The sequence below is a fragment of the Triticum urartu genome, chromosome 2A (assembly GCF_056163025.1).
Source record: "Triticum urartu cultivar PI428250 chromosome 2A, HENAU_Tu73, whole genome shotgun sequence".
In the NCBI taxonomy this organism is placed as follows: domain Eukaryota; kingdom Viridiplantae; phylum Streptophyta; class Magnoliopsida; order Poales; family Poaceae; genus Triticum; species Triticum urartu.
This window is the reverse complement of record NC_141874.1, coordinates 655,646,316-655,663,551: the sequence shown is the minus strand read 5'-3', so window position 1 is coordinate 655,663,551 and position 17,236 is coordinate 655,646,316. Positions and strand designations below refer to the sequence as shown.

Genomic DNA, 17,236 nt, shown 5'->3' with positions numbered 1-17,236 from the left:
GATACCGAGTCTGATCGGAATGTCTCGGGAGGAGGTCTATTCCTTCGTTGACCGTGAGAGCTTGTGATGGGCTAAGTTGGGACACCCCTGCAGGGATTTGAACTTTCGAAAGCCGTGCCCGTGGTTATGGGCAGATGGGAATTTGTTAATGTCCGGTTGTAGATAACTTGAACCTTAACTTAATTAAAATGAATCAACTGTGTGTGTTACCGTGATGGTCTCCTCTCGGCGGGGTCCGGGAAGTGAACACGGTGTTGGAGTTATGCTTGACGTAGGTTGTTCTAGGATCACTTCTTGATCATACTTTCATCGACCGTGCTTTGCCTTCTCTTCTCGCTCTCATTTGCGTATGTTAGCCACCATATATGCTAGTCGCTTGCTGCAGCTCCACCTCATACCTTTACCTTACCCATAAGCTTAAATAGTCTTGATCGCGAGGGTGCGAGATTGCTGAGTCCCCGTGGCTACAGATACTTCCAAAACTAGCTTGCAGGTAACGGTTAACCGAGCAGGTGACGCAACCAAGTTCAAGGAGGAGCTCGATGAAGATCTTGTCCTTTGTGTTGTTTCGTTCTAGTTGATCAGTACTGGAGCCCAGTTGGGGTCGATCGAGGACCTTGTCGCATTTGGGGTTCTTCTTTTATTTTGGTTCCGTAGTCGGACCTTGATTGTATTTGGATGATGTTATGCTTTATTCATGTAATTGTGTGAAGTGGCGATTGTAAGCCAACTATGTATCTTTTCCCTTATGTATTACATGTGTTGTGTGAAGATTGCCTCACTTGCGACATTGCTTTCAATGCGGTTATGCCTCTAAGTCGTGCTTCGACACGTGGAAGATATAGCCGCATCGAGGGCGTTACAAGTTGGTATCAGAGCCTTCCCCGACCTTAGGAGCCCCCACTGATTGATCGTTTTTAGCGGCCGAGTTGTGTCTAGAAAAAATGTTTTGAGTCATCTAGGAATTATATATTGGAGAGTTTAGGAATTCTTTTTACTTCCCAGTCTCCTCATCGCTCTGGTAAGGCATCCTGACGTAGAGTTTTGACTCTTCTCTTCTCAAATTTCACTAAAAAAATTTAGGACCACGCGGGTATCTTGGAATCGTTCCGATGGTTTTATGATGAGAACATTGTCTTGGTGCCTCCTGTCAGGGGTTTTGTGGAAGTGTCCCGGGGAGTTGAGCTCTGAGGTGTTGTTGTCATAATTTTATCGTTGCAGTTCTGGAATACCTGAGTTTAGTACGCCGACATCGAAAATCTCTTTTATGTAGTTCATTGGTGAGATAACCTCGACGCCACCCAGTACTGGGGCGGGAGTTTGGGAGTATTGCCATAACTTGTATAACTGATGCTTTTCGAAGGTTGAGGTAGATGGTTTCTGAAGTTTTTTCTTGGTTATGTGTTGAAGGATGGATACAGCTGGATGTAGGATTTGCTAGTTTGGGTGAGATATTATGCTTCCCCTGTATCCCCAACACCTGATTGCATAACCGGAAAGTTTCGGGAGTTTATAAGTGGGAATTCAAGTAGCTCTTAGGATATCTTTTCGACAGATGTATGATTTGAAATTGGGGTTCGACGTCTAGTGGTCCGCCTATTCACGGTCGGTTTTAAAGTGGTCTCGCTGTGTCTTAAAGAGTCCTTGGCTATGCCGACTCGGGGACGCTTCGTATGTCATGTGCACTGCCTTGTACATGATGGTGCTGTACGATCGAGCCCGTGTAGGCCCCACCATGAAAACTTCGGACAAAATCTCTATCATATGTTTGTTCTGGCTTATTCTGCAAGCCGATCCTTGTTTTGTTTTGAGTTGTGGTATTCGAGTTGCTTCGAAGTCAAATGTTGATTCCATACTTTTCCCAAACGGTGTTCTCATACTCCGATGTGAATACTAATCCTTCATGATAATCGATATTGTCATGCCAATTTCTTTTCAATCGGCGCGTTTCTTTTCAAGTGGATCCGATCATTTCAACATCCGCAAGATCAAGTATCAGTTTCTTCTGATCGGTGTTCGTTTCATCCATTTCAAATTGTCTTTGTTTTTCCCACCCTCCCTCCCTTTGTTTTCTTCAGGGACTCGGATTTCTTTATCAAGTATCCTTTTATTCAGGTGAAGTCTTTTCATTCTTTTCTTTCAATGTTTTACCCAGTGGTTCACATGAAGATGCTCTTCTAACTCGATGAAGATCTTGTCCTTTGTGTTGTTTCATTCTAGTTGATCAGTAGTGGAGCCCAGTTGGGGTCAATCAGGGACCTTGTCGCATTTGGGGTTCTTCTTTTATTTTGGTTCCGTAGTCGGACCTTGATTGTATTTGGATGATGTTATGCTTTATTCATGTAATTGTGTGAAGTGGCGATTATAAGCCAACTATGTATCTTTTCCCTTATGTATTACATGGGTTGTGTGAAGATTACCTCACTTGCGACATTGCTTTCAATGCGGTTATGCCTCTAAGTCGTGCTTCGACACGTGGGAGATATAGCCGCATCAAGGGCGTTACAGACCCACAATATGATTTGTTCACCGTGGTAACCTATTCTTTGTGATCAGCGATCCCGTGAATTAGATGTGGAAGACAAGTTGTTGATCAACTGGGATGAGTGTATCCTTACTATTAACAATACCACTCCATGAAGATGCAATACTCTCCTAAAACTGCATGGCAGGTTGATGTATATCTTAATGTGTTCTAAGTGGCTCATTTAAGCAGAGATGTTGTCCTGCAAAACATCTTTTGAAGAACACACCTATATGAGTCTGATTATCAAACGTCGCAATGTATGAGAGTAGGGTTCTCTCTAGTAAACTCATGAAAGGTCTCGAAGTATGACGCATAAGCTCCACCCGCGGGGAAGACCCACGGTAGCCACGTATTGGTCAAGGCTTTATGTGAAGCTAGATTCGCAGAAAACTTGCAGTTCAATGCCTAGTCCACTGTTCAAGTTGCTTACTAATGTAGCATAGAGTTCTAGGTGGAAGTTCAACTTAACAGTCTCCACTGCAGTACCTGTATATAAAACAGTGTTTTGGAACTAAAGGCAAATTTTTGTGTGCCTCTGGGATCTGGTGGGGGACAGCCCAATAACTATTTCAGAAATTCCTAAATAAATCCTAGAGGCCCACTTAGCCCATGTGTGCAAGACAAGGGATACTACTAAAGTTTAGTCCCATACTGCTAGTTTAGTGGGAGTTGGACCTCCTTATAAGGGAGGTTCTTTCCCCACTTGTATGAGCATGAGAACAAGAGGGACATCCACGCGCGCTCCTCCTCCGCCGCACGTCTCGCCACGCCTCGTCACGACGCGACGCGGGTTGCAGGAATGAGCCGAGCCGATGTCTAAATTTTTGCCACGCACAACGGGCTCGCCTCTTCGGCTGAAGTCTGTCCGCTTCGTCTCCCTCTGTTGCTTCACCTCCCGTCGCAGCCTGTTCGGCTCCTTCTCATGTGCCTATATAAGAGAGGCCGCTCCTCTCCAGAGAGACACACCAGAAGATCCTCTTCCTCTCGCCACAAAGTTCCTAAGCACTGCGCTGCTGCTACGATCTTCCCCATCCCGACTTGCAGCGTGCACCGCAGGTCAGGACAGTAGGCCTCTGAAACCACACCATTTGAGTCCTGTACGGGAGAAGGGTGATAAGGTTTTTGGGGAGCGCTCAGCGCGACTACTGACTTCTTCGTCACGGACGCCCCGGACTCCGACGACTACTTTCCCGACGACGACTTCTTCTCCGACGTCGACAACCTCCTCGACGACATGGCTGGCGAGTACACCGACCCTAAGACTGGTGCATCTGCTCTCGTTCCGTATGTTCTCATATTCTTCCTGTTAGAGGTTCTGTCACAACTTCTTGCTCTAGTGTCTGTTCTAGATGTGTTCGGTTCTAGTTCATATATGCAGATACTATTTATCTTCTCTCTGTCAAATTACATGACTTGTTTTATCTCTGCTATATTAGTCATGCTTTATCTAATATTTCTATTAATAAAATCATTCGGTAAATTGCTCATATTTCCAACATCTACTCCACCTTTTACTCTCTACACATGTCCTTGACCATTGGGAGCAGGTCCTCGTACTCCTCCGGCAGCATGCCCATGCCCGCGTACTTCTCTCGCTTACCCTGGATCACCCTCTTCCACAGCTTCTTCATCTCACCCTTGAACGTTCCCTTGATCATTCCCTTGATCACCGCCGAGTATTCCTCGGGGATGCTCGCGATCGCCTCAGCATACCCCTTCCGCAAGTCCTTCATGGTCGCCTCCAAATCCTTCCGGACCCATCTCCTCCTTAGGTAGGTAAACAGGGCATGGAGGATATGCTCGTATGGGCATTGCCAGTCGGTGCTAACTTGTTCGCCATCTGCGCGAGAGACCAACGCCATCCTTGGCCTTGCAGATCGATCGACAGGGTGAAGATCAAGGCGAGGGCTTGCTTGTAGATCGTTTGGATGAATGGATTGCGAGGTGACGGGTTGGGGTACGAGGGCAGCATTTATATGCGCGAGTTAGCGCGTGGATCCCTTGAGTCTAGTTCATGTTCCAATCAGAATCCGCCACGTTATGCCACGCCAAGTTCTTTCCTAAAAACGGACACAATTTACCAAATTGGGGTCGCCAAGTTCAAGGGGTTTTGCGATTGCTGACCGGCGACACGGTCGCTGCAACTTGAGGGTCACGACTGGTTGCAAAGCACAAGCTAGTGATGTAAGCTGGCCGCCAACTCTTGTCGGAGCTATGGTATTGATGCATAGCGCATTTCCAATAGCAAGAGGTGTTGCAGGGAGACATGGCCATGTTGGGGAGGGAAGCGATGGCAGGGTAGTGTTATCAGGGGCCAGGAAGTGATGGAAGTTCAGGTTACCATTTTTTATATCACTAGCTGGACATGCATTGTTTTATTGATCACTAGCTGGATATGCTTAGTTTTATTGATCACTAGCCAGACATCCATTTTTTATTGCTCACTAGCCGGATATGCATTGTTGACAATGTTTCACTTTGTAACGTGCTTGTTTGGTGTACAAGAAGTTGGAGCGGAAGTCCTTCACTTTCATGCATTGTTGGTCGAAGTTGAATGTGAAATGGAAGTGGAATCTTTTCATAGCCAAGACCGCCGCCTAAGCCAACAAGGAAGAAACCGCTAACCCTACCGACCCAACCCAAGAACCACCAAACAAGTTTAGAAGAAATTTACAAGGGAAGAAGTGGGGGAGGAGAGGGTGAAGCGAGAAGGTGCGCCGGCCAAGATGATGGAGAGGTTCGAGGACATCTTGGCGAAGAAGGAGGAGGCATGTGTCAAGCGCTCGGACATCAAGGAGGAGAAGAAGTCGGAGAGGTTCAAATTGTTGATGGAGGTGACAGGCAAGAAGTTCAAGCTCGAAGAGAGAAGGACCATGATCGAAGAGAGAAAAGCCGTGCTCGAGGAAAATAAGGTGAAGATCGCTGGCAATGCGGAGGACACCAAGATGTTGACCTTGACTATGGACTCTTTGGATGCTGACTCAAGAATGATCGTGCAATCCGTCTGCTACAGATGTTGCATCGGCAGAAAAATTAGTTGGCGGCGGCGGACAATGAGGACGCGACGGAGGCGGAGGCAAAGGTTGTCTATGTGGCGATGATGGCACCACCTTGATGGCGGAGCAGACAGCTGGGATTGCCGGCCCGACAAAGTAGAAAATTGCATGGACTACCGTAGTGATGTTTTTTTGGATCCGGGCATGTAAAAACTAATCATGCCATCTCCCGCATCCGTGTCTGCGGACTGGTCCTCTCCTGTCTGCGGACGGATGTGGGAGAAAATTTGCGGGTCACGGTTGGAGATGCCCTAAGGGTTAATGTTTCGTAGAGTACTCATCGTAGTCCCCTAAACAACAATATGTCATCATGCTAAAGGCAATTCCCCATGTTTACAATTAATGTTCGTTTGGTGTAGAACGGATCACAACCTATAATAGGTCATTTAACTATAGATACAGATGGATCTTGGTCTATAGTATTTGAAAGTATTGTCTATATACGAATCGAGAATTTCATATGTTTGGCATGAGCATGGAATATTTCATTATGTACTTTTGCACATGATTGTGTTACTTACGACACCTTTATGCATTAGAGAGATGCACTTGATGAACCCGTGAACTCCATTATAGTTTTTAGCATGAGAAACACCTATCGGCAACATTGTCTATAAACTTATCCTCTCCTAGATAATTCTCCTCCAGATGGCTTGATGATATACTTAAAGCGGGTGAGATCCTGCCTTATCTCTACATCGCTTATTTTCTTAATGAATTTCCAATTCAGGTAGCCGAACCTCTAGTACTAGCTTTGTCGGTAGAGTAGCCTCCTTCCGCTACCTTCTGGCAATCCCATTGCATGAAGATGCTTGCCGTTAAGCCACTTACTTGGGGATCTTGATGATCCTGGCCAAAGAGGATATTGATGAATTCCTCGACTGGTAAGCCCCCGAGTCCTCGAGCACCGTTTCCCGGCTGGTCATCATATCCTTCAATGTCTCGTTATCCAAAGAGGGTGGCATATTACTGGTCACTGATCTTCCTAATCTCGTAACGTCCCCTCGGTCAGCACCCGATGTTGAGAGACGCTTCGTCAATCCTAACGTCGATACTAGGAGGAGTACATGGAACTTGTAGTCGACGGGATGTCACTTCAAGAGACATGAGGATCTTGGGCACATATCACACGAACACTAGACATGAGGTTCTTTGGGAATATTTGTTACTAGTGTGTTGCCGAGTTAGATCCCATCCAGGTCAGACGGTGAGACATGCGAACCGAGTCCCTATCTTTGAGTTATGTATAAAATAGGCGTTCAAAAAAAGAAGGCAAAAAAACCAAAATAACTCCGAACAAATACCAGACTGTCTCAGAAAAATGTGTCAATTTTCGTATTCATGTTTCTGAAAGGAATATTTTCTTTCTTGCTTGTTGTCTCGGAGCTTAGGCTATGTGAGCACGACCCTTCATGCATGGCCCACGGTAGCAGTACCAGCCACTGTTGAGCGTACACCTGTCCATGGCCCACCAGTCAGTGTCCGCACGCCCAACACTTCCCGCAAAAGAAAAAGAAGACCACGGACCCGCAGCAGTGGAGGCAATCGAAACCGTCGATTTGAAATAAAGCAGCTGTGCTGGGTTGATCGGCGCCGTCCGCTCCGTGGCCGCTTCGCTATTTATACACCCCCAACCCCAACCCCTCCCCTGTAGAGCACACCACCACAAGCAAGCAGCTTCCTTCCTTGTTCCCACCCCAAACCAACCACTCTCTTTTTTGCTGTTGGTAGACGCGACCCGAGCGAGCGAGCGAGCAGCAGCAACTCACACCATCTGCTATATATTTCGTTTCGTTTTGATTCCTATCCTATCGAGTTTATTTGGTTTCTCTTGCTTTTCTTGAACCGAATGCTCTCCTTTGTGTTTCTTGATTGATGCGCCGGTGAAGGCAAGATGGAGCTCTGTTGGAAAATTTCTTGATTGATGCGTCGCATGCGTGAGTGCCGGATGTATCAGGCCGCAGATCGTTGCTCGAGTGCCTGAGGCAGGTTTTTCTTTCTTCTTCCCCGTCTGGATCTTTGTGTGGCTGATCGATGCGCAGTTGAACACTTGGGCGTGGAGATGAGGTCCATGCGGCTCACATTCCAGATCTGTGCGCTCCATCGTTTGCTCTGTATTTTTCTTGAGTTTTTTCCGTCCGGAGTATCCGCGGCTCTTTTCTTGCGTACATACATACATACATACATACATACATACATACGCCGGTGATGATGCATAGATACGCAGATGTGCTTCGCACAAGTGACCTCAATATATCAATTTCCCAATCCGAGGCGCCGGCCGTACGTCGGTGCTCAACCTGTTGGTTTCTTTGCGAGAGGACTTTCCCCCATGATTCTTGTTTGTTTCTTGCGACCATACATACGATACGCCGGTGAGGACGCATACATCTGCAGATGTGCTACGCACAAGTGATAGCAATTAATTAATTTCTTCATCTGAGGCGCCGTCGTTTCGCAACCTGTTGGTGTTCGTTTGATGATGATGCATACCACCAGTGGATTTCTTTCTTTATTAGTCGAGACGCCAAGACCTCTTGACAGTTGATATTTCTTTCCTCCTCCGTTCTCCAATCTCCATGACGCATGCTCTGATCGCCCGGTCCGGTCGCACAAGAGCTGAGAGAGGCAGGCTTCTTTCTAATTTTGTCTGGACGTACGTTCTCATCGGGATCAGAGAAGATCAAGCTGACATGCGCTCTCTCCATGCTTTATTCTCTTTTTTCTGCTCTTTTCCCTTGCCATTGGAAGTTGTTGGTCTTGGCGTTTCTTTTACACGTACGCGTGCCATGCATGATCAATGCAAGCAGTTGTACGATCACGCTGGTCTCTCTCTTCTTGTTCGGTCTTCGGTTGGTAGTGCTCTCCTGCACCTGCAGTACTTCCCTGCCCTGACATGCTTTTGCTTTGCTCCGCCTTCTCTTTTTGGTGATCTTTCTCTGGACGATCTCCTGATGCTGTGAACGCCCGCCCGATTGATTCGCGGCGAGATTAATTTCTCAAGAGCTGAGAGGCATTATTTGTGGTTTTCATCCCGTTTCCAGAATTTTCTACCTCTCACGTATTGTTTTTGGCCAATGATGCATAAATACTCCGACTCTCCCCATGCGGAAAACCTTTAACATCGCTGAGGCATTCACTAATTTCATCTGAACCCTTGAGTTTTTCTTCTCTTTTTTCTGGATGATCTCTTCTTCTTACCTCAGTGATGCAAACTGTGAAAGACCTGATGCTCTGACCGCCCGATTAATTGATTCGCGGCGAGATTAACTTTACGACAGCTGAGAGGCATTTGCTCTTTGTTTCCTTCATGTTAGCGTCCTGCATTTCTTTGGTAACATGTCACGGTGGCAGCTTTGATGCCTACGAGCCAAGAAATGGTCTTCTGGACGTACCAGATGTCACGGTGTACGTTTCCAGAATTCTCTCCTCTCACGTACGTACCATTATTTTCATCCTGCCTATGATGCACAAAATCATGAATAAGTAAAATACTCTGACTTGTCCCATGCGGAGAACTTTTAACGTCGCTGAGGCATTCACTAGTTTACTTTGCACCCATGAGTTTTTCTTCTTCTGTCTGTGCTTTCTATCATCTTGATCCGAGAAGATCAACCTGACGTGCGCTCTGTCCATGGCGGGGCTGGCTCCTTTTCCCTTGCCTCCCCGTGCTGGTGCTTTGGATGGGTTCCATGTTCCTCGAATCATCATGCATGGTGATCTCTTTCTTGTTAGGGTTCTGCCCTCCCTTCCTTCCCTTGGTCTTCCTTCTCTTTTTCGTTGGCTTTTCTATTGAACGATCTCTTCTTCTTACTCCTCAATGATGTCAGGGTGGCAGCCACTGCCTGCCTGCCTGCCTGCCTGCTGTGTTACGCGCCAAGAAATGAGCAGGCACCAGAAACGTCCATCTACAGTTGCTTTTACTCATCTGTTTTTCTCTCTCCCATTGGATTTAGTTTCCTTTGGCCGTGCCAATGATGCTTAAATACATGAATAAGTAAAATACTCCGACTCTCCCCGTGCGGAAAACTTTTTATATTAATTTGAACCCTTGTTTTTCTTCTTCGATCTGTATGCGCTTTCTGTCCAGTTTTCCCAATCTGAGGTGCACGACGGACCGTCGTTTACTACGGCGTCGTTCCGATTTTTCGCTTAGATGTGCCGATGATGTGGTCATGTAGTTTGAACCAGTGGGGAATCTTCTTCTCTCCGCCGGCACAATTTCTGAGATGTAGGCTGCTTCCTTCTTTTTTGTCAGGACGGTGGCATTGGGATCAGAGAAGATCAACCTACTGCAGCCAGGCTGCGTTCTGTTCATCATGCTTTATTCTCTTTTTCTGTCCCTCGTGCTGCCAGGGCTATCTGTCTTTTTGCCTTGCCCTACTCCCCTCTTTTTCTGTGTCCCATTCGATTTTAGTTTCCTTTGACCGTGCCAATGATGCATAAATACATGAATAAGTAAAATACTCCGACTCTTCCCATGCGGAAAACTTTCAACATTGCTTTGGCATTCACTAATTTAATTTGCTCCCTTGAGCTTTTCCTCCTCTGTACTTTCTATCCAGTTTCCTTAACTTCTTTTTACCAAAAAGAGGCTACTGAGTACTGTCTGGATAGTCCAAATTAATTAACTTCTGATGAAGTGTCCTTAGCGGGTTGATCCTGGCTAGTATGTGAAAATGCAATGACATATCTGAGACTTCTTTGAATGCTTCCATGAATTATCTTTTGTTATCTTGGCCGTTGATGTATTTTGTTCTGTATCGCACTGATGTGCCACATCGAAGATAACAATACACTGAGGCCATTCAAGCATCTGACATATATTCCACCAGTAGTGCCGTTCTGATTAAGTTGCCTGTGATATGTGTAGTTTGAACTAGTGCTTACCTTCCTTCATTTGGTGCTTGTTCTGTTTTTTTTTCATGGACGAACTCTTCTTACTAGTCCCTCGATGCTCTTACTAGTCCCCTAAGAACTTACTCTTTGAGAATTTCTAAAATAGGCCAATGATTAGAGATACAATCCAACCTTGAATCAATGTGCTGTTCATTGGTATGAGAAGACGTTTACATGACTAAATGAGGCGTCAAATACATATGTTGCTTAACCTTGATTCCTTCAGTATGCATGGCCGTGCTATAAGAGTTGTAATTTATGTTTCTCTGATGGGTAATATTGTTCAATTTCGTTTTGGTGCTGAAATTCTGTACAAAATTGGCCAAACTCTTGCTCTGTTTTTTATAAATGCTCTGTACAAAAATGTTCCTATGAATTGGACAGTTTGTTTTCTGAGTCATTCTTTCAGTTTTTCTTTTGCTCACGTCTCGCTGCTGAAACTGTGAAACCATTTTTGTTTTCCTTTTGTTGCATCGGCCAGTGATGGAACAGTGAATTCTACTGACAACTCTGACATGTGAGTTACCTGAAGTGCAAAATAAAACACTAATGCGTCTCTGAGGCCTTGTCCTTTTCTCAGTGATATTGGTTCTTGTTTTCGTGGAACTTACATTTAAACTTGAGCTACTCCTATTTGTATCCAAGTGACGTTTCTCTCTTTTGTTGATTTTCCTAAAACCTCTGCTGTACATTGGCCGACAAACTTGTGCTGTAAAACTAAAACTGTACATTGCGTCAGGGGCGGACGCACGTGAGAGGTTGTGGGGGCAGCTGCCCCCACTCGATTTTCTTCTCCACCCGTACTGGATCGTGCCTATACCTTGTGTGCCCCCACTCAGCCCATTTTTCTGAAGAGTCAGCCCACCAAAGAATAAGAATTGCTGCAGCCCACAGCCTGCACTCGTTTGACACATTGCCTTCCTAACTCGATCGTAGATTTCTTGGCCTATTTCACTCATTGCCCTATAGCTCCAGTCTCGGCGTACACAAAGCCACGTGTGAGGCGGCTGCCCCACTTCGCCGCTCATGCGGTCGCGTAGACATCGGCTTGCCGCTGGCAATTACCGTCCGTCCCTCCTGGCCTTGTGCGACGGCGTCCCATCTCTAAATCCCGATTGTGCAATTCTCTAATTTTAATTTTTTTTAGATCAATTCTCTAATTTTAATTGACATCGCGGTAAGCTGTATAACTCATATTTTCTTCTACTTTCAATATTTTTTTGTGCTTGCTATCTTAAAAATCATGTTTGTCTACCAACTTATTACCAATTGGGGTGGTTAGGCTAGTTGGAAAAAAAATTGAAACATGTACATTTTAGTATGCAGCTTTTTACTAGACGAGTAAAATAGGCTAATCAGGACATGAAAACAGCAATTCAATTCAGATGATCTATTGATATTTCCTAGTTCCTTAGCACACTTCATCTTCATGTAAGATGTATGATAGTTTGGCAATTCATTTAACATTTTCACTTTTGATAGTGGAAAGATTGTTTTCCCAAAACTAACAATTTTTTGGCACTTAATTGATTTGAACAAGCTTAGTTCCATTTAAAAGGGAAATGATTGCATATTACAATCCCAATCAGCAGGAGAATATAAGAAGAAATTCCATTGTGTTTCATTGTATATATGATAGCGGTGAAAGATAGCCTTGGGAGAAAACATAAGGTGATGTGCTAAAACTCCTTCTCTTCTATGATACCGATTCCTTCAATATTTCCATTCTCCCTTGATTTTATAATGTTTTTTTCTTGCTGGTTCTTTGTTAGATTGTTAGAACAATATTTTAGCGTTCTTCATTGCAACTTTGGCACAAAGATATTTTCAAATTGATGTAAGCATTTTTTGTCTCAAATAGTTAGTTTTCTTTCACTTTTCAATGAAATTCGCTACCATGTGGAGAATGGAGTGATTATACCAAGGTTTTAGTTTATATGGATGCTTATTTTGTTGGTATATGGCCATATATTTTTGCCCCCTCTCAAGTTTTTTCCTGGGTCCGCCCCTGCATTGCGTAGGCCGTGGGCAACCTGTTCTTCTCTTTGCCGTACTAGTGTTCTTGTTCAGTTGTCTTTGTTGGTTTGCGTCCCTGGCAAATTGGGTACCCGTGAACCATTTATAGGTCTAACTTCCTTACTCTCAATGACCATAGCGTGCTTATTTTGTTACGATTGGGCATTTGAGTAATTTGTGCAGTGTGGGCAGCTTTCATCTTTTGAATGAATTCAACTTCTCCACCTCACCAGGTTTCAAAATTTCAGCATTTGTAATTTTCTTAGGGGGCTGATGATGTGAAACACAGTTCAATTTGATCTAAGGGCCTAATATCTTGGCCCATTTTCAACATGTAATAAACTTCATTTCCCCTGAGGCCATAGATGAGAATACTTCTTTCAGTACCTTTTTGCTGATTAGTTCTGTCGCTGTTGAATGCTGAATTTTCTGTTAGTTGTTACAGTGGTAATTTGGATGTGCCGATGATGTTAGTTGACCTGTTTTTTGTTTGGATTAATTTGGATGTGCCGATGATGTGATGATGTAGTTTGAACCAGTGGCCGATGATGCATTACAAGTAAATATCTGGGAAACTTGTGCTGTAAATTGCTGAGTGTTTCGAATGAGTTGGTTTGTGCCGTGTTGGCAGCTTTGACCTCAAATCTTAAACCTTGAACCAATGCTGCATAACTTTGCGTATGCATGGCTGTGCTAGAAGAAAATTAATTTATCTTTCTGTGATGACCGAAGGACTGTTTGCTGCTGAAATTTTCTTCAATTGTAACCAGAATTACTCAGTGCTTAGAATATATTAGCAATAAATATTTTTGATTGGCCAGCAAGCTGACATATTAATATACTTATTCTGATGTTCAGAATGAGTGAACATAAATGAGAGAGTATGTTTATGAACAAAGTTGCTTTAGTTGTTTTCATAAGACTTTTGGTGATGTTAGAACAAATTCTATTTGTTTTCATAAAATTCTTCAAAAATGTAAGCTGATCAATTGTGGGCCTCCCCTTGATTATTTTTCATGGTTTGTCATTGAATATTAATTTTTCCCTGGAAAATAATGATATCAAGTAATTAGTGATTGTTCCCAAGTTTAAGCTTCCTTACTTGATCGATTAGCTAGCATTAAAAAAAAGTGATAATCCAGTGCAACGCTTGAATCTTATGGAATACGCAAGGTGCCGGCAGCTATCCTGGGAAGCTTATCGAAGACTACAGGCAGGCCTAGGAACAAGCTGGCCTGAGAGGGGAAAGACTGCTAACCTTTTTGCATGAAGCAAGATTAGGAGCCTATCCTGGAGGCCCTAATGAGCACTCGCTCTGTAACATCCGAAAATCTAATCTTGTAGCTGCTCATGTGTTTTCGTTTCCCAGATGCTGACTCCTGATCCAATACTCTGTAACTTTTTCTCAAGTATAATATAAGGATGATATGAATCACAGTTCGAAACTGAATCAACTACCAACTTAAACCATTGCAAATGAGGTAAATTTCATGGTATATGATGTCGAATAATAATGTTTTCTGCAAAAAAATGATTGAATAATCAGTGATCATTCCTATCTTTAATTGCATACATTTTTCAAGAATGCATCTTTCCGATGCAGAGGCCGGAGGATGTCCTCCTTTTCTAAAAAAAACATTTTTCAAGAATGGCCAAATTTTGAAGATTTTTTCAAGAATTGGTCTACCATTGTGTCATCCCTCGAAGAGGTGTGTGACATACGACGACTATATATCTAATCCAACTCGTAGAGCACTCGTGGGGTTTCTATACATATCCTGCCAAAATGGTGGCTGTCACAAAAACTAGTACTGCAATAGTTTGCTGGAAACCAGCTCGTGCCCCAGTGAGTTTCGTCGCGACTGAGGTTAACCTGCTCCTTGTCCTTACTCTTGAGACCAACAAACAATAAAGCACCTCTACTCTCAGCAAAAAAGAAAATGTCTAGTCTCTCGCTCCCTAAATTTGCCAGTTGAGAGTGTAGCCAACCACCCTCACCCTCGCTGCCGTGCCGTGATGATCCCCGTCGTCCGGATTTTGCCTGGTACAAAGCTCTAGCACACCATGATCTCGTGCACTAACAAGCGAGAGTGTTCCTTCTCCGGCGTCACACATAGAGGAGAGGTCGCGGCACTGGCAAACCACCGTCGACTTTGATTGGGATCTTTGTCAAAGAGACATATGTGTCATTCATGGTAACGCTTGTGTTGAGGATGTAGAATTCTGTATAGTCCCTGTACAACCAGTGCACAAACAAAGCCACGGGCGACGACGCCGGCACGTGGCCCACACAGTGAGGCTGGCAGCTCGGCTGCACTTGGTGGGCGCGCTCCAACTCCGTGTGGCAGAGGAATATATACACGCAGACACAGATCCAACATAATCCTTGTAAGTCACTAGCACTTGAAACGTGGACTGGTCTCTTGCAAATCCTGACTTCCAAAGACAGCGTGGTCCGCGCTGGTGAGAAGCCCTATGTGTGACGAGTGACGACCCATATATACATGGACTCATGGACGGACGCCCGACGCCAATGGTTCCATCGCCTTCTCCATGTCGTGGGAGGCTCTGCATTTCTGCTATGTGCTCTGGTTCGTTCTGTATAATAGACAGAGCAAGTTCTGGTATTGATATATGCAAGACGATCTGAACGCCCCAGCACCCTTAAAACTCACGAATATCCCGGAGGCAACTGGTGGTGTGGCATCTTTCCCGCATCACCTGCGCCAAGAAATGTAGAAGCAAGCTGTGGCTAGAGTTGGAGGTGGAGACGAAGCAGGAGAGGGGTAGTGGACGGGGCTTGGCTTCATCTCCGAGGTAAGTTTCCCTCTCCGATCCGATCGTCCTCACTCTACGGTAGACAATAAGAGGAGAAGGGCAGAGAGAACAAAAGTCTTGGAGAATACAACTCATGGACTTTGTAAGTTAGTATGCGTTTGTTTCTCTCTGAAGTCATTGTGTGCATGTAGGTAAAATGTCTTTTGAGTTGTTTGTTCATGTCATAAGGAAAACATGCCGCAGATGAAATTTCATGGATGGGAATTGTCCAGAAAATGCCACGCCATGTGGGGAAAGGGAAACATGGACAACAGCTTAATAGATTTCTTAAGTCTATGATGATACAGTGTAATGATACGTATCTGATACTTGTTTTCTAGCTACAGGATGTCATTCCCAGACGAATATCTGCTATTTCGCGCAGAAGGGAAGATCTGGAATGGACCTGATGGGGCGCAAGTGAGTCCCGATTGCCCCTTTGTGGTCAGGCAGGTGGCGAAGCTCAAGAACAAATCGTTCGAACAAGTGCGGCGCGCGATCCTGAAGAATTTTCAGTTGAATGAAGCCACGCACGACCTCACTTTGCAGCACATTCTGTATGTGAGGACCGATCCTTCCGCCCCTCCGTACAATGTTCTGATTGACATAGTAGGCGAGGAATCATGGAGGGCGTTTTTCAAGGTGGCGTGCCGCCATGTCCGCTCCTTCAAGCTCTTCGCCAAATGGACCGTCAAGAAGACAAGCTCTGCCTCCAATGCGACTGACAGCAATATCACAACAGTTCTAGACGAAGATCCCACCTTAACGGATGAATCCGATGATGGGAGCTGGCCGGCTTGCAAGCACGATAAGCCATGCACCATTGAAACTTCATGGGACCGACAAGACCCGGGGCGAAGGTTCTACCGCTGCCCCTTCTTCGCTGTGAGTTTTCTTAACTGAATTTTTATCAGGGCGTACCTCGTCTCTGAATGATTTGTGCTTCGATCCACAATGACACTTTTATTTCTTGTCAGAATCCTAAAGAAGACTGCAAATTCACCAAATGGTTGGACAAGAAGTTGCCTGAGAAGGCAAACGAACTCATAAACAAATACCAGGACACGGTTGATTCACTCCAGCAGCAAGTCGACAACCTCAAGTGTGAGCTTGAGGAACTCCGTCGCCGTCATCGGAAAAGATCCGTCGAAGAAATTGTTGTCAGTCATGGAGACAAGTGCCCCTGTGGCAAGAGCATGTGCGAGCTAACTTGTCGCGGCCGGGAGAAACAGACACGCCCAAGCCAAACTCCAAGATTGGCCAGGGACAGTTAGTCGCCAATATGCAGAGTGGTTTGTAGTTTCAGGTGTTATTGTACATTGTATTTTCAGCTGATCATTAGCCATCATGCTCTGCAAATGTGATATGTGATATAAATAGTTATATCTGTTAGGTATTGCGAACCGTTTGTCACAAGATTTGAATGTGATTGGTAAGAGATGTGACATCATATGTGCATAAAAAATGATTCATGCCCACAAACAAAAGTATAAAGATAATGTTGGTCCCTCAACTCTACGTACACTGCATATTATTGATCTCTTATGGCCGCATGCATCATTCTGATGCAGAGGCCGGGGGATAACCTCCTTTTTGAAAAAAAATATTATTGGTCTCTGAATTATCAAATTCATTTGGCTTCGATCCCCTAGCCTACTTAACTGAAAGTTGTTTTTATGATGACGTCATGGCTGGTTTTGCCCAGTTAGCACAAAATTTAAGAAGAAACAGATTTTTGAGTGTAAATTAAAAATCAAAACATTAACAAGGAAAATCAAGAGAATTTGAATATTGAAGAAAAAAATAAAAAAGGAAAATGACATGAAAACTAGAAAAACCTGGAGCATTATAGAAGTGTTATTGAAAATCTAATAGTAGTAAATGATGGAAAAAAGTAAAAATAAACCTTTGAATCTATATA

The 17,236-nt window shown here is 44.5% G+C and overlaps 1 protein-coding gene across 1 annotated transcript; it reads left to right on the top strand.

Annotated features, from left to right (window-relative positions):
- The first annotated feature begins 15,660 nt into the window (after positions 1 to 15,660).
- On the top strand, positions 15,661 to 16,609 carry LOC125533907 (zinc ion binding protein). The gene is made up of 2 exons (XM_048697235.2): positions 15,661 to 16,200; positions 16,293 to 16,609. The coding sequence occupies exons 1-2, from the start codon at positions 15,664 to 15,666 to the stop codon at positions 16,587 to 16,589; spliced, it is 834 nt and encodes a 277-aa protein (XP_048553192.1). The 5' UTR covers positions 15,661 to 15,663; the 3' UTR covers positions 16,590 to 16,609.
- Positions 16,610 to 17,236: the final 627 nt, after the last annotated feature.

Coding starts and splice junctions, on each gene's coding strand:
- LOC125533907 (XM_048697235.2), top strand. CDS start 15,664: ATGTCATTCCCAGACGAATATCTGCTATTTCGCGCAGAAGGGAAGATC. Junction 16,201..16,292: donor ACCGCTGCCCCTTCTTCGCT/GTGAGTTTTCTT, acceptor ATTTCTTGTCAG/AATCCTAAAGAAGACTGCAA.